At 52.0% G+C, this 23,204-nt stretch overlaps 10 protein-coding genes across 10 annotated transcripts; 6 read left to right on the forward strand and 4 right to left on the reverse strand.

The window, feature by feature from the left end:
• Nucleotides 1-397: 397 nt before the first annotated feature.
• Nucleotides 398-1,786, forward strand: P153DRAFT_395710 (uncharacterized protein; the record flags this gene model as incomplete). Its single annotated transcript, XM_033671423.1, has 3 exons — nt 398-562; nt 989-1,069; nt 1,131-1,786. 3 exons carry the CDS (start codon nt 398-400, stop codon nt 1,347-1,349), a joined length of 465 nt encoding a protein of 154 aa, XP_033524664.1. The 3' UTR covers nt 1,350-1,786.
• Nucleotides 1,787-2,073: 287 nt separating this feature from the next.
• On the reverse strand, nt 2,074-3,361 carry P153DRAFT_365909 (glycoside hydrolase family 43 protein). Its single transcript, XM_033667929.1, has one exon. The coding sequence runs from the start codon at nt 3,126-3,128 to the stop codon at nt 2,148-2,150; it is 981 nt and encodes a 326-aa protein (XP_033524665.1). The 5' UTR covers nt 3,129-3,361; the 3' UTR covers nt 2,074-2,147.
• A 390-nt stretch (nt 3,362-3,751) lies between these two features.
• P153DRAFT_384558 (carbohydrate esterase family 16 protein) lies at nt 3,752-4,939 on the reverse strand (the record flags this gene model as incomplete). Its single annotated transcript, XM_033670347.1, has 5 exons — nt 3,752-3,893; nt 3,967-4,584; nt 4,633-4,650; nt 4,700-4,783; nt 4,830-4,939. The coding sequence occupies 5 exons, from the start codon at nt 4,937-4,939 to the stop codon at nt 3,752-3,754; spliced, it is 972 nt and encodes a 323-aa protein (XP_033524666.1).
• Nucleotides 4,940-6,403: 1,464 nt separating this feature from the next.
• Nucleotides 6,404-9,449, forward strand: P153DRAFT_384559 (oxysterol binding protein-like protein; the record flags this gene model as incomplete). Its single annotated transcript, XM_033670348.1, has 2 exons — nt 6,404-6,439; nt 6,486-9,449. 2 exons carry the CDS (start codon nt 6,404-6,406, stop codon nt 9,447-9,449), a joined length of 3,000 nt encoding a protein of 999 aa, XP_033524667.1.
• Nucleotides 9,450-9,908: 459 nt separating this feature from the next.
• On the reverse strand, nt 9,909-11,864 carry P153DRAFT_337885 (plus-3-domain-containing protein). The gene is made up of 3 exons (XM_033665763.1): nt 11,653-11,864; nt 10,863-11,569; nt 9,909-10,813 (listed from the first exon to the last, which is right to left on the reverse strand). The coding sequence occupies exons 1-3, from the start codon at nt 11,730-11,732 to the stop codon at nt 10,095-10,097; spliced, it is 1,506 nt and encodes a 501-aa protein (XP_033524668.1). The 5' UTR covers nt 11,733-11,864; the 3' UTR covers nt 9,909-10,094.
• Nucleotides 11,865-11,965: 101 nt separating this feature from the next.
• P153DRAFT_337888 (uncharacterized protein) lies at nt 11,966-12,901 on the forward strand (the record flags this gene model as incomplete). The annotated part of the gene is made up of 2 exons (XM_033665764.1): nt 11,966-12,160; nt 12,269-12,901. Exons 1-2 carry the CDS (start codon nt 12,035-12,037, stop codon nt 12,899-12,901), a joined length of 759 nt encoding a protein of 252 aa, XP_033524669.1. The 5' UTR covers nt 11,966-12,034.
• A 116-nt stretch (nt 12,902-13,017) lies between these two features.
• On the reverse strand, nt 13,018-16,976 carry P153DRAFT_288224 (uncharacterized protein; the record flags this gene model as incomplete). Its single annotated transcript, XM_033663588.1, has 2 exons — nt 13,018-14,029; nt 14,080-16,976. 2 exons carry the CDS (start codon nt 16,974-16,976, stop codon nt 13,018-13,020), a joined length of 3,909 nt encoding a protein of 1,302 aa, XP_033524670.1.
• A 346-nt stretch (nt 16,977-17,322) lies between these two features.
• P153DRAFT_215204 (uncharacterized protein) lies at nt 17,323-18,337 on the forward strand. The gene is made up of 2 exons (XM_033662589.1): nt 17,323-17,451; nt 17,574-18,337. Coding segments are annotated over exons 1-2 (639 nt in total). The 5' UTR covers nt 17,323-17,450; the 3' UTR covers nt 18,212-18,337.
• A 543-nt stretch (nt 18,338-18,880) lies between these two features.
• On the forward strand, nt 18,881-21,577 carry P153DRAFT_422231 (uncharacterized protein). Its single transcript, XM_033672354.1, has 3 exons — nt 18,881-19,525; nt 19,574-19,968; nt 20,018-21,577. Exons 1-3 carry the CDS (start codon nt 19,282-19,284, stop codon nt 21,167-21,169), a joined length of 1,791 nt encoding a protein of 596 aa, XP_033524672.1. The 5' UTR covers nt 18,881-19,281; the 3' UTR covers nt 21,170-21,577.
• Nucleotides 21,578-21,723: 146 nt separating this feature from the next.
• On the forward strand, nt 21,724-23,166 carry P153DRAFT_313990 (MOSC-domain-containing protein). Its single transcript, XM_033664902.1, has 2 exons — nt 21,724-22,168; nt 22,214-23,166. Exons 1-2 carry the CDS (start codon nt 21,952-21,954, stop codon nt 23,050-23,052), a joined length of 1,056 nt encoding a protein of 351 aa, XP_033524673.1. The 5' UTR covers nt 21,724-21,951; the 3' UTR covers nt 23,053-23,166.
• The last annotated feature ends 38 nt before the right edge of the window (nt 23,167-23,204 follow it).

Here is a 23,204-nt window from a genome sequence, read left to right on the forward strand (position 1 = left end):
CAAGTAGTTCGACGTTCGTGACAGACGAAATAGAGTGCCTGATTGGTCAGTCGAGAGTGTCAAGATACCAGGTACCACGTGAATTGGCACCAGGAAATATCTTCTCCTGAGGTCCCCATCACTCATGCACGTCAAGCCCACGACCGAGACTTCCAATTTGCACACAACGAGCATACCATTCGAGGTTCTGGTTTAGGTTTATGCTCGAGATGTGAAGCTTCCTTACTGTTCATGATAATGTAAGTGGAGCTCGATTGAAGACTTGCTGTGCATGTTGCCAGGCCTACGCCGTGGCATTTGGGCATCACGGAATGTGGTAGAACTATAACATGCTCCATTTTTGAATGCCAAATCGGAAGAACATAGTATGTGTATTTTATTCTGGTGTTCAAGATGAATGTTACACGACTATGATACTCCAGACTCGCCAACAACGTATACGCATGATGTGACATCAACGACTGCCGCCTCTTTGCCAAGAAGAGACGTAGATAGACCGGTTACGGTACTGCCACTTGCCTCGACGACAAAAAATGGCGCGACAGCTACTTCCTCACCCTCTGTACGCAACCACATGACGTTTCCTCTCCGCGGTAGCTGGCGGTCATGGCCCAGCGAGCAATACGTCAGGACACCTCTACTCTTTTTACTTAAACACGGCGCCTCTCGCTTTCAACACTCTCCACTATCTACTTTCCATAGTTCTCTCTCTCGTGGCTATACAGCCTTTCGCTTTCAATCTGGGCAACGCGTATCACTCCTTTCTCTTCCACGCCTCTAGTTATGGTCGCTCAACTTCGAGTCACTGTCAAGCGACGGATGAGACTAACAGCCTTCGACATCACATTGACACCTGGCTCAAGGCCCAACACCAGCTAGAGGATTTCTCTGCGTGCTGCTGGTGCTGCCGGTGCTGCCAGGTAGCTAACGGTAAGAGAAATAGCCCCCCTTATCTGTCTCATACACAACAGCTGACTTTGCTCTGCAGAGTGTCTGGGCCCCGTTGCATCCGGACGCGGACGCCGTCCTGAAGGCTACCCTCTGCGAGTCGGCTGAGACATTCCAGGCCGTGAGTATCCCCAGCTTGATAACCTCCACTTCTTGTACAGACGCTAACCTTCTCCTCTCAGGAACAAGCCCGCCGTCCGGCTCATATCCATACGCACTACCGCATTATATTGTCGGCGACGCATTCTCCCCACTGCCGGCTGTTATCAACATGGCAGCAACGCTGGCAGTCGGGTTCGGTCTCAGCCCACCCTACGTCCCGCTGCGCAAGAACGAACACAATGGCCCACATTTTCGAGTTTATGGTGAACCAATGTTCGTCTCCATCAAAAGTTGCTTGAAGTTTCTTCTATGGATACCATTGACGTCACTCTCTGCTCTATGGATACCACTGGCCTCACTCTCTGTCCTATGGCTACCATAGTTTGTTTCTATGGTTACCATCGGCGTTGCTTCATCTTCTATGGTTACCATCAGTGTTGTTCTTTCCCTATTAGATACACGTCTATTTTTATGGTTACCATTGGCGTTACTCTATCTTCTATGGGTACCATTCGCGAGACTCTTTCTTCGTTAGATACTCGTTTGTTTTTATGGTTACCATAGGTTCCCTAGTAATGGTATTCTGCTTAGCTATGAATTCTTCCTGCATAACTTGACTTTCTTCTTGTCACTTTGATTCCAGTTTGCTGTATTTGCGGTAGTTCCTGTCCAGTCTCGTAGTACGCAACTCAGAGCCATTGGGTCGTGCTCGAATCAGTTGTCAATTCATCCGGCGAAACTTTACAACAGCTAGACAACTACATACAAAATCCACACAAGCCTTGTGCAGCTTCAGCACTACCAGTATACGCCTAGCAAGCTCTACTTGTAGACTTCAACTTATCTTTGAGTTAAATTATCTGCTGAGAAGTATGTTACTTGATTTCAGGTATGTCGACTGATTGAGAAATGAGAGATGGTTAAGTGCCTCGCGCTATGAGCACGAAGTGCAGAGGGAGGCATAGGCGAAGAAGTCTCCTAGGGGAACATAACGAGAAAGATTGGTTCTTAGGATATCAGATGCTCGAAGCTTGTATATTGAAACAAGAATAAAACGTATTGAACATACACAGAATATCCAGGTCTAGTTATGTGTCCTAGACTTTGGGCTGCGGCTCAGCCAGCTCAATCTTACCGTCCTTGTCGTACACGATTTCCCTTATTTTTACGCATCTCAGATGATTCACGCCCTTTGAGAGCGAGCTATCATGGTAGAACAGGTACCATTTGTTCTTGAATTCTGCAATGGAATGATGTGTAGTCCAGCCTACAACTGGCTCTGCGATCCTCCCCCCGTACGTGAAAGGACCGAAGGGGTTGTCGCCGACAGCGTAGCAGAGGTAATGTGTGTCGCCGGTCGAGTAGGAGAAGTAGTATTTCCCATTGTACTTGTGCATCCAGGCGGCTTCGAAGAACCTCCGATCGTGGTCTGGAGCCTTCAAGGGCTCGCCGGCTTCGTCCAGGATAAACACATCCTTCACCTCTGACACGAATGATTTCATGTCGTCGCTGAGCTTGGCCACTTTGGCGCAGAGTGCGTTTCCTTCCTGAGGTTCCATATTCGTATATGCGGCCTGGTCGAATCTACCGGAGGTCCAACACTGCAGTTGGCCGCCCCAGATGCCGCCAAAGTACAGATATGCTTCTCCGTCGTCATCAACAAAGCTTGCTGGATCGATGCTGAAGCTCTCCTTGATTGGTTCCGCTTCTGCCTTGAACGGTCCCTCCGGCTTGTCCCCGATAGCCACACCAACTCTGAATACCCCATCCTTATCTCTGGCAGGGAAGTATAGATAGTATTTTCCGTTTTTGTACGCTGCGTCTGGCGCCCAGAGTTGTTTGGCAGCCCAGGGAACTTCCTCCTGCTTGAGCACTACACCGTGATCCGTAACGGGCCCGCCCACCTCCTCCATGCTGAAAACATGGTAATCGGACATATCATACTGACATCCATTGTCGTTGTCTTCGATATCGTTTTCGCGGTCATGGCTGGGATAGATGTAAAGCTTGCCGTTGAAAACATGAGCTGAAGGGTCCGCAGTATAGATGTGTGTGACGATGGGTTCCTTGTCCGTCATAGTGTACGAGTTTTCGAGTCTGGTAGTTTCGGTATTCTAGCTCTAGGAAAAACACGTCTGGGCTGTCGTATAGAAGGCATTGCGGATATATATGGCTGCTCGGATTCCACTACCCCGCAAGACGGAGTTTAACCATCTTACCGTCGGCACAGCGGAGCAACCTTCCTACAACCAGATCAGCCATCTTGCCGTTGATTCGGGATGATTCTGTCCTTGAGAGAGGCCAATTCAAGGGGGTGGATGTTGTAAGAAGGCATTTAGCCGGCCATTCACCCGGTCGTTAGCGCGACACTGGGCCGACGTCATACAGTCATACCAAACGTGATAGTCAGACTGCTACAGTTGACCGAAAAGCGTGCAACATGAAAGAGACGTTCTTTTCAATCTAGCTAAAGCCTATTCGTAGAACACACATGAGAGCTGCAGAGAAAACATTCAGCCCCCAGAAACTCTCGACCTTCCATTACCTTCGTACTTAGAGTAAGTGTATGATTTGAAAGAAAAACACTAGGGAAGGTCAAGAGGAAGTAGAATATGGTTTATATAGCAGAAGATGTGAATATGTACAGTTAAATATCACTCGGTAGTTCCCCGAATCCCCTCACCATGCCTTCAATCAACGTCTACGATGCGTTCAACAGCTTCGCAATCGACGCCGCTGTAGCATTATGGACTGGGAATGTGGGATGCAATTCGTTGAGCCAGAGATATTGGTTTACGGAGTATGTGCAGTTAGGGTCTTTGGTGTACCAGGTAGGTGTCCCGCTATTTTCATGTCAGCTATGTGCAAGTCAAGCATCGCGCGAACGCGCAAGCAAGAAATAGGGGCCAGACTTACTTCGCATAAGCGGCACAATATCCAGTGACATTCTTGAGCCCGCTCGTCTGCGGGTAACTCGCCGGGTTCTTGATAACGTTGTTGAAAACCGTCCAGGTATCTTCGACAAAGATCTTGGTTCCAGAGTGAGAGGCGGCGAACCTCGTGGTCATATTTCTTAATATGGCATTCCAGTCCAGCACAACCTTGCCCTCTTCTTGAACCGCATAGCCGCCGTCGTCCGTGCTAAGCGTCAATGGCGCGAGATTGATTGGCGGTACGGATAGGAATAGGAAGTTCCGCGCCCCAGTCGCATAAACGTCGGAAAGCAGGCCACTATAGACGGAAAAGATTTGGTCGTAGAGTGTGCCATTATTGAGCCACCAAGTATTTCCGACGTCGTTAATGCCTATGAAGAAGGCGAAGAGCGAGTCGGCACTCTTCCAGGGTGCGATGCTGGGGTGCGCGCCGTAGATGGGTAGAAATTCGTCTTTTACTTGGTTTTTGAGGGAAAGCACAGTCGAAGCGTAAGGTGTTACAAGAGCAGAATCGACCGTAGCACCACCATAGGCGAGATTGTACGTTTGCAGGCGAGAGGCGTTATATGTTGTTGTGAGAAAACCAACCCAGTTCGGGCCGCTAAAAGATGATTAGGCTGGTGGTCAGAAGTGGGAATGGGGCAAGTACTTCGATGATGTCCAGCCGCTACAAAGTTAGCACTATTTTTGTTTGGAATTGATGGAGATTGGCGTACGGGTATGTCGGGTTTCCAAAGGGATTGGATGCCGAGGGCTGAGTGCCATTAGGATCGAATCCGGTTTGAGAATAAGAGTCGCCACTTGGAGTGTTAGTGAGTGCAGAGATGATGTGTGCGGCTTTCCTACAAGACGAAGAGATTCTTCATTGTCTTCCATCCTTTCCACGACGCGCTCGCAGATGGAGCAGCAAGAACTGAGGTTGCGAACAACAGGGAAACAGCAACTAATTTAACCATCTTGTACATAGAAATTCAAAAACAAATCAAGACTACGAAACAAACTTTGAGGAAAGACAAGCTTAAGTATGAAGTAGAAAAAAATGAGAGTACCTAATGTCCAGGGTCGCGGAAACAGATTACCCTTGCCGGCGCGATGCAAATAAATTAGATTAAGATTGATGGACCTCCTTTGGACCTACCCCACATTTGGTGAATATGTAACAGAGTACTTTAAAAGAGTCCCGAAGGAGAGCTCTCTAAATTTAATAGCTTTGATTGGTAGAGTGCAAAGAGAATTTACGCGACATACGACACTAGCTCGGGACTGTTTACTCCGCGTTTAAGAAGGAAATCTAAACTCGGATATAGCACGTTGATGTCCTGAATACATCTTATGAAATATGAAAGTGCCAAAGTTGGTCCAAGACGATCTGAAGTTCTCGAGAGACACTGAAAATTGTGGAGGTTGGACCTGTAAGTTAAGCGGGGCTTTCAGTAGAAAATCCTCCAATAACCTTTGAAGAGTCTTGATGGTTGAGTGCCAATGGAGAAATCATAGTAAATGTCTCACGACCATACTCTCAGGTGCATAGAGCAGTTGGTCATTATGACGGGATGAGAGAAGACGCGTGTTTCGATCGCGACTAACAGGTAGTGAGATCAGTCAAAATCAATCACTTGACGCTTCACGTGTAAACAGCCATATTTAACGGTTGCTATCAGGAACCTGTAAAGAAAGACGCCCTGCTGATAGCGACAGGCCGGATAACTCGGGAGGCCCATTCTCCAGGTTTGGCTGACAACGCGTGCGCGAGGAAGTGCAGCGTCATTGGAGAGAAGTGAACATGTGCTGATGAGGGGGCGTGGGGCTCGCCACGAGGGGAACAAGAAGCCACGTTGCCGGTTTATCATACAGAGAGGATGACGCTGAGCGACGCAGCGAAGCAAGACGATCTCAGCAGAAGAAAGGATTTGGAGGATTTGAAATAATGCGTGTGGCTGACGAGGAGGCGTAAGGCTGAAGACAGAGGCTAGAAAAGCGACCAGGGTCTCCAGCCGCATCGCGGAGCGTGTCAGTGTCACAAACCTGGAAGTACTTGTATTGTGTCAGCGGCACGTCGTCGCATAGCTGCAAGGCATGCACATGTTGTAAGGCGTTCTATCTAAGAAGTTGCCCTGATTCTCGTGTATTCTTCTCAAACCGCCGTTATTTGTCCACGGTCATTCGAATACCGACGAGAGCCAGGCGCAACCCGCGAAAGCACGCTTCAGCCAGACATCCGCCTTGAAGCTTACAATTCCCACCGCCCGACCTCGCATATTATTCGTCCGCCGTCATGTTCATTCGCTGAAGTACATGATAGCTGTCATTCGTTGCTTTGTTATCAAACATTCGTAGCTCCCTAATCTTCAGGCACCCACGCGTAAGCACAAAACCGGTCGCAAACCACCGTACGAAGAGCTTCTCTTTAAGCAAAAGCCATGGCGGGCATGGAGAACATCGAAGTGCATAGCAAGGTATGAGGGACTGACAGCTGCTAATTCCCTGCTAACCAGGCTACAGAGCTACTTGGTGCGCTGGGTAAACGTCTCTGCCGGTCATTCGATATCTTGGAGCCTTCAGCCCCATAAGAAGTCGGTGAATTTTGGCATCTTCAAGCACCCAGGAGCGGGCACCGTACCCACCCCATCTCTGACGTCCTCCGCCACCTTCGACAGCCAGGCACCGGGCCTCGAAGTACCAGCACCCACACGGGGTCGCGGCCTGTCAACGTCGAGGAACGAGAAGACATTCGTGCTAGAGAAGTTGTCGGCTATAGGGCTGAAGCAGGTACACTGGCAGGGGAAATGCGAGGCGGATCAAGTGTCCATGGGGACTTATGATGTCCCGCAGGGCGAGGGCGGCATGTACGGCCTCGTCTTTGACAACACCTTTTCCAAAACGGTGTCGAAGACGGCCACTTTTGTGCTCATGACGTACCCCACGAATGCGGCACCAAAGTCAGGCCACCACATGCACTACGCCCAAGCACTAGCGGGACAGAGCACGACGAGCCTCACCAGATCGAGTCCCTCCATGGGGCCCCTCGACTCTTCCGAATCATTGGCTCAAACTTTGGCAGAACGACCGAAATCTGTGTCTAGACCACATGGAGCCAGCCTCTCCAGCAACTCCTTTCTTACGGGTGTACTGCAGAAAAAGAGGAGGAAGAGGAACCAAGGATATGCGAGGCGCTTTTTCTCGCTCGATTTTACATCCTCTACGCTATCTTATTATCGGAATGATCGCTCATCAGCCTTGCGGGGAGCGGTTCCTCTATCACTAGCAGCAATTGGCGCCAACGAGGACACGAGGGAAATCTCCGTCGATTCTGGAGCTGAAATCTGGCAGCTCAGAGCCAACAACGCAAAAGACTTTGACATGTGGAAGGATGCGCTCGATCGCGCGTCGCGGACTGCTGGGGCAATGGCTTCACCGACAGTGCAAATCAAAGATAGTCCCTATCAAAACATCGCCCATGTGGTGAACGCAGCCGAAGACAACGAGTGGGCGAGGGTCGAGGCGTTGCTGGGAAGGGTTTCTGGAACAAGGGATGCCGTGCGTAGGCTTGCCCAAGACACCGATCCCAAGTACAACGCTCCAGCTGGACTTGGAACCAACAGCAGAGTAAACGACAGCTTATCACCGACCCCGTCAGACATGGAAGCCACTGAGTACTTTCCTGACAATGCGGCACCAGAGAAGAAAGCTTTCTGGAAACGTAAAGCGAGTACTTCAGGACCCCAGAGTCCAGCTGGAATTTTCAAAAGGACTGGTACAATGCAAATGGGTGTTGCCTCATCTGGCACCGTCCCTCCTGTACCGCCCTTGCCGGCAAATCTTCCCGCAAATGGTAATGCTCGTCGGAGCGTTGCGCCTCAATCGCAGGAGGGGGGCGTGCACGACAACTGCATGGCTTTGCTCCGCGATCTCGATTCGGTGGTGAAGGAATTCTCTGGCCTGATAGCGGAAAGCAAGCAGCGACGTAGCGCTGTACCTCCTCCTGCTACTTCTTCCCGCCACAGTATCGATTCTCAAGACTCTGGAGACGAGTTCTTCGATGCTCATGACGGTGCTGGTAGCAAGTCACAGCTCCTCACTATCAGACGTGACAGCGAGGATGCAGAGCGGAAACGCGAGGAAGAGCAGATCGACGACGACGACGATGACTCGGACGGCGAGAGCGAATCGTCCTCCGAGCCCGGCGAGACGGGAGTTGTTGATCGAGCCCGCATGTCGAGAGAAGCTACACCCGCGCTCTTCCCTACAAAGCCGACGTCTCTCAGCCCTCTACCATTGTCTCCTGTTAAGCGCAGGAGCAATATTGAGGCCCCAAAGACTCTACCACCAAGTCTGATCGCCTTCTTCCGAAAGAACGTCGGCAAAGACCTCTCCACTATCGCTATGCCTGTGTCCGCCAACGAGCCCACGTCCGCCCTCCAGCGCATCGCCGAGCAACTCGAATACAGCGAACTCCTCGACGCAGCAGCAACCGCTGCCCCCGAAACCGGTGAACGCCTCGTCTACATGGCCGCCTTCGCCATCTCGTACTTCAGCAACACGCGCGTAAAAGACCGCGCAATCCGCAAGCCCTTCAACCCCATGCTCGGCGAGACATTCGAGCTCGTCCGCGAAGACAAAGGCTTCCGCTTCATTGCCGAGAAAGTCCTGCACCGCCCCGTACGCATGGCATGCCAAGCCGAGGCCGACCAATGGACATTCATCCAGTCCCCCACACCTGTGCAGAAATTCTGGGGCAAGAGCGCAGAACTAAACACCGAAGGGCGCGTGCGCGTCTTCCTCCACGCATCCGGCGAACACTACTCCTGGACCATCGCAACCTCGTACCTGCGCAACGTCATCGCAGGAGAAAAGTACCTCGAGCCCAGCGGCACAATGAGCATCACAAACGAAACCACCGGCGCAAAAGCACTCTGCACATTCAAAGCAGGCGGCATGTTCGCAGGCCGCAGCGAGGAAGTCAGCGTCCAGGTCTCCGACGCTACAGGCGCCATCCTCCCCATGGGCGCAACCGGGAAATGGACATCAGACTTACAACTCACTTCCAACGGCCAGCCCACCGGCACCACCGTCTGGAAAGCAGGACCCCTCGTCGACAAGGCGGAGAAACACTACGGACTTACTTCCTTCGCCGCGGCGCTTAATCAAATCACCTCCATCGAAGACGGACGCATGGCGGCTACGGACTCGCGGCTTCGTCCCGACCAGCGCGCGCTTGAAGACGGCGATCTGGATAAAGCGGAGGCGCTGAAGGCAAGGCTTGAGGAGCGCCAGCGCGCTAGGAGGAAGGTACTAGAGGATCAGGGCGAGGAGTGGAAACCCCGCTGGTTTACTAGGCTGGGGGTTGAGGAGGCGGCGGCGCTGGGCGATGATGAGGTTTGGAGGCTTAGGGGGGGGCGGGAGGGGTATTGGGAGTGTAGGGAGCGTGGGGAGTGGGAGGGCGTGGGGGATGTGTTTCAGACGTAGGTGAGTCTGTCAGTCAGTAAGTGAGGTGATGAGGGTGTTGGAATACATGTGAGTGAGAGGAATGGTATAGTAGTGATTTATTAGTCGGTTTCATGAATTGATTGATTGATTGATATTTTGCCATACCATGCAAAAAAGGTATTTTCCCCTCTTGTATATTTTACATCACCCATCGATCGTGAGCAAAAAGAAAAAAAGAGAAAATGGCAAAAAAGACATACAACAGCGGGAATTCGCTAGTTGTCTCCAACCCAGCTACTAATCCGCCGGTACGCTGCTTGAGTACAGCTGAGCGAACGGGAAGCTCTATTTTCAGCGTCCTGTGGTCGTATGTGGAGATTCTGATCAAATTCAACATCTGAATTTGTATTATACTATGATAGATGTGCAAAACCTGTTCAGTGTACTCCGCGCAAATCAATGCAAACTAACACTGGCTACACATGTGAGTTAATAAATCAATGATGAATAGTCTCTTCGTTCTTCTTCAATTTCTCATGGCATCTCCAATCTACCGAAAATATCCAAGAAATGAAAAGTGTGGTAATAAAGAAAGCCATGTCCATATCCATTCCGTCCTAACTAAAAACAAAAACGCCACGCAATGCACAACCCAACCCAAAACCCAACGCTATTACCGACCCCTCAAATCTCTATATCCAGCCCAATATCCATACTAGCAATAATATCGTCATCCATCTTCGGCTTGCGAAACGTCGGCAGCCCCTTCCTCTCCGTCTTCTTCTTCTCCATAGGCTTCGGCGTCGTGGCCCTAGAACTCGCATCGCCATCAAACAGCGCATCAACATCCAACGTTTTATTCCTCAGCGCATCAGCCTCGATCTGCGCCTTCATCTTCGCATCCTCCTCCGCCTTACGCCGGGCCGCAGCGCGCTTCTGTTCCATTTTATTCTGCTTCTGCTGCTCCAGCTGTGCCTTCCTCACGCGCTCCGCCTCCTGAATGCGGTTGCGGCGGTTGAGCTCCGCGGTGCGGATCGCCGCAGTTTCCGACTGAGTGAGGATTTTAGGCTGAGCGGAGTCTGCGGCGCGGTGGAGGAGGTGTGAGAATTTGTTTGCTTTAGCGATGCGGGCGCTGATGTCAGCTTCTGACCAGTGGTGGTTCTGCAGGGCTTTGAGGTCGTCGTATTTCTTGTGGAGGAAGGATTGGGTGGGGAGTTTTGCGTTTGTTTCCACGAGCGATTGCTTGTAGACGTCTAGGTCGCTTTCGGTGAAGCGCTGGTTGGAGAGGAATTGGAATTGGTAGTCTTTCTTTACGGAGCCGTGTTGGGCGATGACGTAGAGGTCGGTTGCGATGCGCTGGTTGTTCTTGCCTTCGAAGACGTAGGGCTTGCCGGTGGAGAAGCCTGGGGGGGTTTGTTAGCGAGAATCTGCAAGCCGTGTCAAATCACATACCCTTAATTTGCGCCATCTTGTACAGCGTCCGGCGCTGTGAGTCCTGGCCCACGCCGACACGGCCAAAGGTTCCGGTCATGGCGTCCTCGAAGCCTGGGTGGAAGCAGACCTCGGAGAAGAAGCCGCGACCAACACGGACCGAGTCGAAGTCGCGTATGGTGGCTGGCTGCTCTTCACGGGCCTTCTCGGGCACGCGGTCATCCCACTCGACGTCGCTCTCGCCGTCAGCATCGAGATCCGAGGCGCCGCCCCGTTCCGCCGAGCTTGACCGCCGGCGGCCACTCTGATGGTCGTCTGCTCGCTGGCGCTGCTGCCGTCCACGCTGTTCGCGCTCGCGCTTGTACGCCTCGAGCTTGTCGTTCACCCTGGGCTTGACCTTGGGGCGGCTGTTCTTGCGGTTCGCGTCGTCGGGCTCCTCCGAGTCGGCCTTCCTCTTGCGGTCGTTCTGCAGGTTCGCGGCACGCCTCTGCAGCTCGGCCTGGAAGTTTGCCCTGTTCATCTCCTCGGCGCGCTGGCCCAGGATCTCCTCGCGCTCGAGCTGCGACATGGCCATGATGCTGCGCTTGTCCGCCTCGTCCATGTACTTGCCCTCGAGCGGGTAGGGCACGTCGGCGCTGCGTTCGGGCACGTCGTCGTCGCGGTCCGAGTCGGACTCGTCCATGGCGTCGGAGCCGAGCGAGTTGGGCGACGAGGCGGCGGGCGACGAGCTGGAGCAGTCAGCGTCATGCTGGGGGAGGGCAGGCCGGGCCGGGCGCTGTTGGCCGGGTGCGCGCAGAGATGGGAGACTCACGCTTCGCCTTCTTCGACGTCTGCATCTTCGTCACCGCCAGCGAGGGCGAAGAGCTCGTCGTCGAGATCATCGGCAGACATGGTGCGAGCGGTCGGGGCGGGAAGGGGGAGGAAATTGAGGCTGCAAAGACGGCGAGGGCGAGCGGGACGGCGTGGGTTGGGCGGTGGTGAGTGAAGAAAGACGCGAAATCAGGAGAAAGTCGAGGGCCGTTGGGGAAGTCGTGAAATGGCGCTCGGGCCGTGGAAACGCGCTGCGAACTAGACGGGAGTGGGTCCAATTAACGTCTAGTGAGCGCATCATTCACCACTCACCACTTGCACTTGCACTTCACTTTCCTCTCTCTGCTATTGTGTCTTTACTATTATACAAACACAATACCATCATGGCGTCAACAATACTCTCCTCACGCTCACTAGCCCGCAAAGCTGCGCGGAACATCCAATTCGACTTCCTCGCCCCAAGCACCATTTCCGCCTCGCGCCAGCCCTCACGCTTCCAGAGCTCATCGGTGCCTTCATCCTCACCCTCACCACACAGCAACAACACACACCCCACACCAAAAGATGGCACCCACACCACTCCTCAACCCAACCCCTCCCAACCCACCACACCACAGCCCCCCCACGACGGCGCAACCCTCCCCCCCAAATCAACCCCCTCCAAAACCCCAATCCACACCCTCACCACCCAACAAAAAGCCTTCCTCTCCTCCGCCCTACGCGTAAACCAAACCGGCGAACTCGCCGCGATCCTCATCTACGCCGCGCAATCCCCCATCCTAACACGCTCGCACCCGCACCTGCGCACCCTGATGAAGCACATGTACGAGCAAGAAGCCGGGCACTTTGCGTACTTCAACGGCGTGCTGTCGCGCCACCGCATACGCCCTACCGCCATGTACCCCGTGTGGTACGCGGCAGCCTCGTTTCTGGGCTGGGGCACTGCGATGATGGGGCGCGAGGCGGCGATGGCGTGTACCGAGGCGGTGGAGACGGAGATTGGGACGCATTATAATGAGCAGGTTGGTGTGTTGCTTGATTGGGCGCGGAAGTGTGGGGAGAGGGGGGAGGGGCTGGGACCGGAGTTGGATGGGTTGGTGGGGGAGTTGAGGAGGATTCGGGATGAGGAGTTGGAGCATTTGGATCATGCGGTGGAGAATGATGCGAAGAGTGCGAAGCCGTATGAGCTGTTGACGGAGGTTATCCGCGGGGGGTGCAGGGGCGCTATTTGGGTTAGTGAGAGGGTGTGATGGATGGGTGTACGAGTATGAACATGAAGTAATGAAGAGATGGATATATCATAAGCTATACTTTACAAGACTCTGAACTATACCCAAACATGAACTCAAACGCCCATCTCATTCAATCACTCAAACCCACCCCCCAACCCACTCAACACACTCCTCCCCTTCCGCCCACCCTGCACCTTCTTCCTCAACGCCTCCTTCCTCTTCCCCTCACTCTTCTCCACCGCAGCCCTCCTCTCCGCCTCCCTAGCCTGCGCATGGATATTACTCCTCCCCGTCCCGCCGCGCCTCACACCCCCTTCCGCCGCCACCGCCGCCGTCCCCGTACTAACCCCGGACCCCGCCTTCTCACTCGCAGTAGAGAAATTGCTCGTCGCGCGACGAATCAAACTAGGCACTTTGAACCCACCGGCCATAGCGCCGCTGCTGCGCCGCGCGACGTGGAACGCCACATTCCCGTCTGCCGAGGCGGCGTCTTCCATCGTGGACTGGCGCGAGAGGGATAGCCGGTCGATGATGGGGTTGCGCGTGGGGATTGACGCTGGGGCATCGCCGCCGTCGTCGTCCGATGCGTCTGAGAACTGGCTGTCTGGGATGACGATGCGCGGGTCGTCTAGGAGTTCTGAGACCGAGTTCTGCACATCGGCGAAGGACATGGGTTTGCGCATTGTTTTGTCTGAGGGGGCGGTGCGGCGGAGGTGTGGTGGGGGGCGGTTCTCCTTTTGGGGTGAGGCTGATTTGCGCTTGAGTGTTGTGTCTAGGGACTGCGAGTCTGGGACCAGGGGCTCGTTGGTGGTGGTGTCTTGGGATTGCGAGGTGGGGGTTGCTGGTTCTTCGTCGGCGGGCATGTCGAGGAAGTCGTAGTCTGCTTCGTCTGCTACGTCGATGAAGGTTTTGAAGAAGGCTGATTTCTTCTGGTCGTCTGCGATTTTACCAAGGCGTTCGTCGCTTTTGAGCGCGTTGTAGGTGCGTTGGAATTCGGCGCGCTTCTTCCTGCGACGCATTTCTTCTTCGTCTTCCGAGTCGGACATGTCGAATGCGTCGCGGCCTGCTCGTTTGCGGAGGCCGCCGTTCATGAGGTCTTTGTAGAGTTGGTTTGTGTTCTTTTCGTCTTCTTTTCTTGCCTTGTCGCTGTAGAGTTATTAGTATGTAATCGTTGATGGAGAAACGGAAGAACTCACGCAAAGAGTGCAGCCAACTGCCGCTCGTCAACATCGACATCGCCATGGTCAATCATATTCTCCATCTCCTCGTCTTCCTCCCCGCTGTCTTCGTCACTGCCGCCTCCAAGTCCCGCATACTCATCTTCAGACTCTTCAGCTTGTTCCATGACGGCGTCTTTTGCCAGACTAGTCTTCTTGTTAAAGTCGTCAATCGCCTTCTGCTTCTTGGCCGCCTTCTTCATCTTGGAAAAGACATCTTTGGATTTGGGAAGAACTGGAACATCGTCGTTTCCTTCCTCGTCAAACACGGACTCAGCGCCACCAAGATCGTCCTCAACGTCAGAGAGTTCGACAGTTGCGTCGCGCCGTCCACGATGAAGCTTGCCCTTCTTTTGCTTGATAGGCGATTCAGCAACTGACACCAAGACAGTATCCACCGTCGAATCTGGTAGCACAACACCCCCCGGCGAACGTGAGAATGAAAAGCCGACGTCCTGCGTGGGCTCGGGGAGGTCGTTGAGCTGCGACTTTGCTGGAGACGCCATGACCAACTGACTGATTCCTAGACTGAACTGGCTCTCTAAATCAGGTTTTGATTGCTTCTGTGGCGATGCTAGCGACTGGCTGTTGGGAACTAGCAAGTCAGACGTTTGGCTGAAGTTGACCACAGGCTGCGTGTCCGGGAGGCTGCGCAGAAAGTCCAGCGAATTCTGTTCCGGGTCCGCAACAGTTGATTGTGAGCCCGATTCCAAGTTCGCCATAGTGCCAGCGAACATTTGGGTGAGACCGAGGCTAGGCTTAGAGTTTGCGAATCCGAATGCAGCCATTGTATCGTCTTGGGTTGCTTGTTGGGTTGCTTGTTGGGTTGCTTGTTGGGTTGCTTGTTGAGTTGGGGATCCATTCGGAGCCTCGTTCTCGCTTTCATCCTCGTCATCGACGACCCTGTTTCGGTTTCGGTTGATGGTCTGCTTGCGGGTAGGTGCAACCGTATCATCATCCTCCATTTCTACATCTTCATCGGCCATTTCGTCAATCAAAACGTTGGGCTCGTCCCCATCTTCGTCTTCAGAACCGGAGAGCTCAAGTTCAACTTCTTCTTCACTACCAGCCCCCACATCCTCCGCCATCTCGTCGCCGCTGCCAACATAATCATCATCAGACTCGTCGCTAGAAGGCAAATCATCGACGACTTCCCCGTTCTTCTTCGCCTCAGCTCTCTCCATTTTTGCAAGGCTCAAGTCTTCCTGCCTCTGTTTCTCGAATTGTGCTACCATGTCCTCGACCTCGGTTTGATGCTTCTCTCGCTCCTCTTCCGTCTCGACATGGATGCCTCGTCGCTTCAGTTCTTCAATCTTCTCTGCGCGCTCTTTCTGAGCTTGCTGGCGAGCTTTCTGAGCAAGGGACGTTTCCATTTCGGCGCGACTTATCAATTTCTGACCCTTCTTGACGTTCTGGGGAGATGTTCTTAATTGAGCAAGACTGCGCAAGTACACCAACGAAGCACCTTCTTCTTGTTTTCTCAAAGGGACTCGGTCAAAGACAGGAAACCTGCTCTTGGGTTGCGCTGTCTTGAGGTCCTCGTCGGAATCCGAAAGCTCTATCATTGCATCATTGGAAGGAATCTGCGCATCCACGCGAGCCCTTTGAACAGTGACATTTTCGGTCGTCTTCATCCAAGGGTGTATGGGAAGGTGCTGAAACTCTGGCGCTCTTCCCTTGCCCTTGTCATCCTTTATAATTACAGGCAACTGTACTTCGGTCTGCTCTGTGTTTATTGTTTTTAATGTTTCAGTTATAGCAAGCACAGCAGCCTCTTCCTGAACAACCCCCTGTTTTGGTGGACTATGTGGTAGGGTAGTGTGAATCTGATTTGCCTCCGCGTCAGAAGACGTTATGGCAGAACTTGCATCCGGGGTAGGGAGTCCACTTGTCGCTACAGTCTCAACGCCAGGTGCAGCGAACCCCATACGGGCAAAAAGGTCTTTGGTTGAATATCGTTTCTTCGTCTTGGCCTGGTGGGTGAGTTGCATATTACGGCTGATTCTTTGCTGGTCACGAGCCATTGCCTCCAGTGCCTTCTTGCCAGCTCTTCTGGTAGGTTTAGAGTGTTGGGTCAGACGTCTTCCATCCTCGCCGTCTGTGTCGCTGCCAGACTCTCCATCAGCCTGCCGCCGTGTCGTCTTCGTCTGCTTTGCTTGCTGTGCTTCTTCCTCCTTCTGCTTCGCTAGTCTCTCGGCTCGAATACGCTCTACGCGCTCTTGCAGATCTGTCTTGTGTGATGATCTTGGGGATTTGTGGAGTTCTGAATCCACATTTTCGAGAGTTCGCAACTGCTTCTTTGCGGGCGACGCATTTGGTGTTACAAAGAGTCCAGGGGATGATCGTCGTGAGCGTATGCTCAGTGTAGGTGATACAGGAGGGCTTGGGGTCTTCTGTTTCCTTGTGATGACTTTGCGAGCATTTGTTCGTACTGGCATCTCGTCTTCGTCCTCGCTGCTAGCGATAGTGGTGATCTTTGGTGCCTCTCCCTGTGCCTTTCCCTGTGCCTCTCCCTTTGCCTCTCCCTTTGACTTCTGAGGCTCCTTTGATTCCTTCTCAGCATTAAGTCGTTTCTTCATGCGTTCGTAAGCCCCCTCTCCTTCGCTTTGGTTCTCGTCTTCTGAAGAGTCCATGTTGGGTGGTGGTCGTGAGCCTGCTAGTGGTTTTGCACTCTTAGGGATAGAGGCATCATCGGTGGATTCGGATGCATCGGTTTCAGATTCTGTATCGCTTTCCGACGACCCCGCTGTGGTGCGTTTCCGTAGAGCTGCCAGAAGCTTGGGACGAGGTTTTGGCGCGTCGACGGCGCGTGATAACGACGGCGATGAGCGCGTTGGTTTGGGCGAGCTAACCGCAGTTTCTCGTGGGGATTCCATCTCGAAGTCTTCGCCGGGATTGGAATATATGTTGGTCACGTAGATGCAATCTACTGCACCGAATTGGGCGCCGTCGGATCAGATAGTGTATACGTGGTTTATTCGTGTTGACGTGTGATTGTACAAATGTGGGTATCAATTAATATTCCGTAGTTAGTTTGTGAAGATATTCCCGAAGAAAAAGATGTAGACACGAGTCGAATAAGTGGTGGAGGTGTTCGAATGTTTGTGGCGGGGAAATCATTCGCGTTGCGACGCGACGCGATCGCGCCTGCCGCGCCACACTTTGTAAATTGATTTGTGGCTCGTGGGTGACAACATAAATGCCGTCTTACTTTCTTTTTTCGCAACACACTCACAGCAATCGATCACCAACATGACATATGTCTGGGCCATCGTCACTTACAGTTGCATTACCACTGGTAGAACTATGTGACGTAAACTCTTCGTCGAGTCAAATGGCACATCAAGTCCAGTATGCTCCCCTCTGGCTTCTCACTACGCAGTTGAAATGCTCCCATATTTATTTTTCTTGCTTTAGCCTGCTTGAGATGAACCCGTCACGCCGAGAAGATGACTAACAATCATAAACTTCAGTGAATGCACTGGGTGTGTCGAATAAACAACGATCGACGATTGCTTCACGGAGGGCCGGAGGAAGTCATCCAGTTTTGCTGATCCCACTCCTCCAAGGAGTCGGAGACTTCCATAGTCTTCAGTCTAACATAGGGAATTGCTTGCTGATTCTTAATCTACCTGAAAAAAGTACACCTCTTCCTGACATAATACACATACTTCTGGGTCGAGCGACCTCGACAAACCTCCTCGCTTTGTCCCAACCCATGCAAGTATTTTATACCCAAGATATACTGTCTGAAACCAAGCTGATCTTCTTGCTTGATCACGAACGGATCAACATATCCAGCGCTTGTGGTGCTATATTCTGGCCTCGGTCTACCACGTTGAAGCGTCTTACGTCTGCAACAAGTCCAATATTCTTCCCTGTAAGACACAGTCTATTAGAGCCGAATCCAGAGAAGCATCATACGACTGTAGATATTCCGTCATCCATCATGGGATTTGGAATCGTTCATAGCGCCGCGGAGCCTATTTGTACACGGCAACTTGGTACACTGACTGAGGATCTTGCTCCACTCCTTAGTCAATGGTGTTTCACTGCTGCAAGCCTGCAGTCATGGTCAAGCGAAGATCTCCAAACCGGCCGCACGGCCTAAGAATAGCATCAGCTCTACACCTCGTTCGGTACCCCGGAATGAAGGCACATCATCAACAGCTCATTCAGGGTTATACGAGAACCGCCATCATCATAAGCAAAACAATCCTTTGACGATACATAGAAGACGTAGGGGTTTGGGTTGGCCCTGCGTGTGAGAGCCATCAACGCGCCAGCTCGACGCGTCTGTACAAAACATAAGATACCGGCTGCTTCAATACATGACTGTGAACGGGGTTTCTTGAAACATATTGACTGGGTAAGAATCATGATCATCAGCATATGTTGTTTTCTGCTGAACTCGAAATAGAGTTCTTCAGCTCCACCTCGTGGCCTTGCTCCTCTGCTAGGGGGCATGGGTACAAGACAACGCTACAAACCGTAGCCTGAGATATGTTTCCGACTGGTGATTGGCTATACGTCAACCTGACACTACCACAGATCCCATGGTGGGGTAACAGATGGTCTGAGTGACGCAAGCGAACTATGAGACAGCACGCATGTTGAACCGACCAGCTCTTTGAGCACAGTGCAACGATGGTGTTCCTGGCCGCCAAGAGGTTTCTACTCGCCCAGAACGTATCCACAATAGGCTTAGCGGCTGTTTCGAGGAGCGCCCCTGGGTTCTGGGCGATCACTCGTGAACACCTCTCGCGACCGTTTATGCGCATCTTGAACCAAACAGCGCACAACAGAGCGCCTCGGACTCGTTTGGTCGCGTGCTGCTCTATCGGAGGGGATTAGCTGTTCGTGCAGAAATTTCCGTCTTGTTCATAGAGCCTTACCAGCGTGCTGGACATGCGCTATCCGTTGGTTTCATCCGGACACTTTTGAAACGAGCCACCCGCCTCCGCCCGGGAAATTAGACGATCAATGTCTTCCTGAAGGCCTAAGATCTAAGCTTGTACCTATCCGTCTGCCTAACAAAAGCGCGGGACATTCTCGAACGCTTCCATATCGCGTCCACCCGTCCCCCTTTCACAGCGACAACACCACTCTTCCCGCCTGACACGGCCCGTTCACAAATAATTTCCGGCATGCCAGTGGCTCCTACGCGTCACTTTGGATAACATGGAGATCGATGAGCCTCAACACTTTCAATTCAGTACTCCACAGGCAAGCAACAGCTTCAAACGCCCACGTCGCAGTGTACAAGGCTCCATGCCTTTAGGAAGCGCGATCGAGAGCGTATCACCGTCGCCTCGTCACCATGGCCACACACATCTTGCGCCTACAGTCATCGATCACATACATGGACTGAAGCATCTGGACGACCAACAGATCCTCCTGTTGCTTCAGGCGGCGCGTAATGGAGGTCAGTAGCATGTTATTCCTAACAGCGCACTTACTCACTTATTCGTAGATGGTAGACGCCCCTCAGGACCCGATCGGTCTTCGATATCGACCATGGGAAGTCGCGCATCGTCGTACTTGAGCGTACCGTCGAGCAGAGTACCCGGCATGTTCTCCGATCATCGATCCTCGGTTGCGTCAACAGACTCGTCCTTCACGCATTATAGCGCCGCGTCCTCGCGGCTGTCCACCGCCTCCTCTCGCTTGTCTATGATATCTACGGCCTCGACCCCAGCACCAAAGAACTTTGCCTGCACATTCTGCGACAAGGCCTTAAAATCCAAGCCATACTGGAAATCGCACGAGGAGGAGTTCCACGAGCAGAGGCTCACATGGCGCTGTCCAGACTGTGAGCAGATATTCCACGCTGGGAAACGCTTTCGAGAACACCATACCAAGCTACATGTACGATCATCTGTCTTCTTCTCAATCTTCCTGGGCTAACACAAGACAGGGCTGTGAACATTGCAAACAACCACGAGAAAGTGGGCAACCCACCAGTAGAAAAGCATCTCCATGCGTCAAGAGATACGAAATCGTTATGCATGACAAAGATGCATGGGGCTGTGGCTTCTGCTGCTCTTTACTGACCACCTGGGAGGAACGCTGCGAACATATTGCGTTACATTTTGAAGAGAAAGGGAGCTCGAGATGGAACTTCACCAATGTCGTCCTCGCCTTGTTAAAACAGCCCGAGGTAGGGCATGCATGGAACACACTACTGTCACGACGACACGGAGAGGACTCACAGCACTGGCCAACATTAACGTGGGAACCAAAGAAGTGCAACCGGTTGAGGTACAAGCTGGAGACTAAGTGGGATACTCGGGCTTTCGACCTACAAAAACTCGTACAAGACACGTATGACTTGGCCGAAATCGAAGCGAAGGACATCATTGAAGATTCGCCAGAGTCTACACCCGAGGTCTCAGAGGCGAATAACATCGCCCATAGCGAAATCGTCGAGTTCAAATTGGAATCATCTGATTTCGGGAACAATCACAGACTCCCGAGCTCACATGGGCTTTCGCATGACACTTCGATGATGGACCTGGACGAACCTGCGCAAAACATGCATCACCAGGGGATACACCAACCCCAGTGGCCTGTAAACGCGGATATGTCGCAGACCAGCATGACTGTGGACTCCGGTATGGGTGCTTTTGTAGGATACCATCCCAACATGACCGGCATGTCTGGGGAGTTTGCTCAGCCTGTTGTGACACAGCCTTTCCAGCAGCAACAGACCTGGCCAAACACTGGCTACGTAGCGACTCCGGATCTTATGAACTTCCAGCAATCGACGTACATGAACTACAATCAACCCAAGGAAGTCATTCAAGTACCTACATCACAATTCGCTACATTTACACAATACGCTCCGACAAACTTAGTCCAATCCACTCCTCCGACTTCGAGAAGATATGTGCCAAAACTGGTTAATATTTCAGGTTCAATCCACCGTAGTGCGCCACAAGATCAACCACCCCCTCCCCCACCCAAGGACGAGTCACAACAGAACCGATTTTCACGGATGATTAGACGGCGTACAAGTCAACAAAATATCAAAGAAACGAGTTGGCATGGCGAACTTCAATGGGGCTAAAGATTTCAGCCAAACCACTCCTCCTACACTCTTTAACCCAAACCAACCCCCTCACTGAGAAAGTGACCCCGAACCTCGTGTCCATCGCGAGCTACACGTCACCGCAACGGAGCCCCAATTTCACTATTCTTCAATATTTCCTTGTGTTTTCCAATCAATAACGGCGAGCGAAATGGCAGCAAGGTATACCCATAATGCAGCGTTCTTCATGCTTGGTTTTGGGCTTTCTGGTGTTTTGCATGCTCCAATTTCCTATGTTATGTATCTTAAGCGTAGCTTCTTGCACCTAATACCCCTTTTATCGCATCGCGACTGAGGCAAGCATCTGATGTACATGGTAATGAGGATGGAAAGTCTGGGGTACGGGGCCAGTCGGATAAGATAGATAAAATCACTTTATTGTTCCCTGCAAACATGTTTCTACCAGATGCTCAACGTTGACACATGCGGTTAACAATTCAGTGTCAAAACGTGATCTGCAGTCGCTAACCCACAGTGGATCCGCGCTAGATTCCCCGCCTCACAGTGCGTCATTGCCTACCTACGACGACTGAATAAACCAACTGAGATTGCTTTGCATCAATCCTAAGTCAGCACCTGAAGATCTCTAGACATTGCTCGGATACGGTCTATTCCCAAGACCTACATTCAAGCGGCCATAACGGGGGGCTGGTAAAAAGAAGCACAAAATCTACATCAAAAGGAAGCAGACGGCTTGCCGGCAATCTCGTAAACGAACTACGATTTGAGCCTATTCTGCTGGACCACACGACGTTCCCATAATGGCGCTTTCAGATATCGCGCAAATCTCAATTGTCATCTCGGTTTTTTTCGTACCTTTGCTTACATTTCTCTTTTACACTGAACTTCAACGAAAGAAGTCAGCCGGACCTATCCCTCCACCTACAGAGATTACAGCTCTCTACATTCACCCTATCAAGTCATGTCATGGCATTTCGGTACAGTCAGCGCGTCTGTTGCCTACTGGACTTGATCTAGGTATGTATTTGAAGTTGTCTGTTACCAAAATACTGACATCGCTAGATCGTCAGTGGATGTGGGTTAGCTATCCCAGCTATGAGTTCCTCACTATCCGCAACTCCGCAAAAATGACTCTTATCCGTCCAACATACACCGAAGAGACGGATACTCTCACCATTACCGCACCGGCTCCAAACTCTATCGATGAGAAGCTTGAGTTCTCTATCCCAGCTCATCCGAATGCAGCGTGGTTAGCCCAGCATACGGAAGTCCTAGAGACAAAGATCTGGAACCAATGGACGCCATCGAATGTATACTCTACAAAAATAACCGCTCCCTTTGATGACTTCTTTGGGGAGGAAGTAAGACTCGTGTACAAATCGCCTGTTTCAGATGCGCCCCGCACTCTGCGCTCCAATGGTGCGAAAGAAGTTCTAGGAAGGGAGGCATCAACTTGCTTCCCCGACCTTATGCCTCTTCTTGTGGCCAATGAAAGCAGCATGAACGAGCTGAACTCGCGGCTCAAAGCTGCGGAAGACCTGACGATCGACGTTCGTCGATTCCGACCCAATATCCTTGTCAAAGGCAACGCCGAGATACCCTGGGACGAAGATCGCTGGAAAACGCTCAATATAACTTCGAAGACTGGGTCAATAACGTTAGATGTTACACAGAGGTGCGCTAGGTGCCGGGTTCCAAATGTGAATCCTGAGACTGCAGATGAGCACAAGAAGGAACCCTGGACTACATTAATGAAGTATCGGAGGATAGATGAAGGGATCACGTTTAAGCCTTGCTTTGGAATGTTATGTGTCCCGAGGGAGACTGGCGAGCTCAGGGTTGGGATGAAATTTGCAATCACGGAGGTCACTGATAAGCATCGTTATATTGCTGGATTCTAGGAGGATTCACACCATGTAATTGGAGATGCTATCGTTATCGGAAGGATGGGACAGAACAGGGCAACATATTTCTGTTTAGTTCAGCATTAGAAGTTTATTTCATAAAGATACTGCATCTGGAGAGAAAAGATTTCGATCCACATTCATGAGTA

The sequence above is a fragment of the Dothidotthia symphoricarpi genome (assembly GCF_010015815.1).
Source record: "Dothidotthia symphoricarpi CBS 119687 unplaced genomic scaffold P153scaffold_8, whole genome shotgun sequence".
Lineage (NCBI taxonomy): Eukaryota > Fungi > Ascomycota > Dothideomycetes > Pleosporales > Dothidotthiaceae > Dothidotthia > Dothidotthia symphoricarpi.

Coding starts and splice junctions, on each gene's coding strand:
- P153DRAFT_365909 (XM_033667929.1), bottom strand. CDS start 3,128: ATGACGGACAAGGAACCCATCGTCACACACATCTATACTGCGGACCCT.
- P153DRAFT_313990 (XM_033664902.1), top strand. CDS start 21,952: ATGGCGCTTTCAGATATCGCGCAAATCTCAATTGTCATCTCGGTTTTT. Junction 22,169..22,213: donor GCCTACTGGACTTGATCTAG/GTATGTATTTGA, acceptor TGACATCGCTAG/ATCGTCAGTGGATGTGGGTT.
- P153DRAFT_422231 (XM_033672354.1), top strand. CDS start 19,282: ATGGAGATCGATGAGCCTCAACACTTTCAATTCAGTACTCCACAGGCA. Junction 19,526..19,573: donor TCAGGCGGCGCGTAATGGAG/GTCAGTAGCATG, acceptor ACTTATTCGTAG/ATGGTAGACGCCCCTCAGGA. Junction 19,969..20,017: donor AACACCATACCAAGCTACAT/GTACGATCATCT, acceptor AACACAAGACAG/GGCTGTGAACATTGCAAACA.
- P153DRAFT_337885 (XM_033665763.1), bottom strand. CDS start 11,732: ATGTCTGCCGATGATCTCGACGACGAGCTCTTCGCCCTCGCTGGCGGT. Junction 11,570..11,652: donor GACGTCGAAGAAGGCGAAGC/GTGAGTCTCCCA, acceptor TGACTGCTCCAG/CTCGTCGCCCGCCGCCTCGT. Junction 10,814..10,862: donor CAAGATGGCGCAAATTAAGG/GTATGTGATTTG, acceptor AAACCCCCCCAG/GCTTCTCCACCGGCAAGCCC.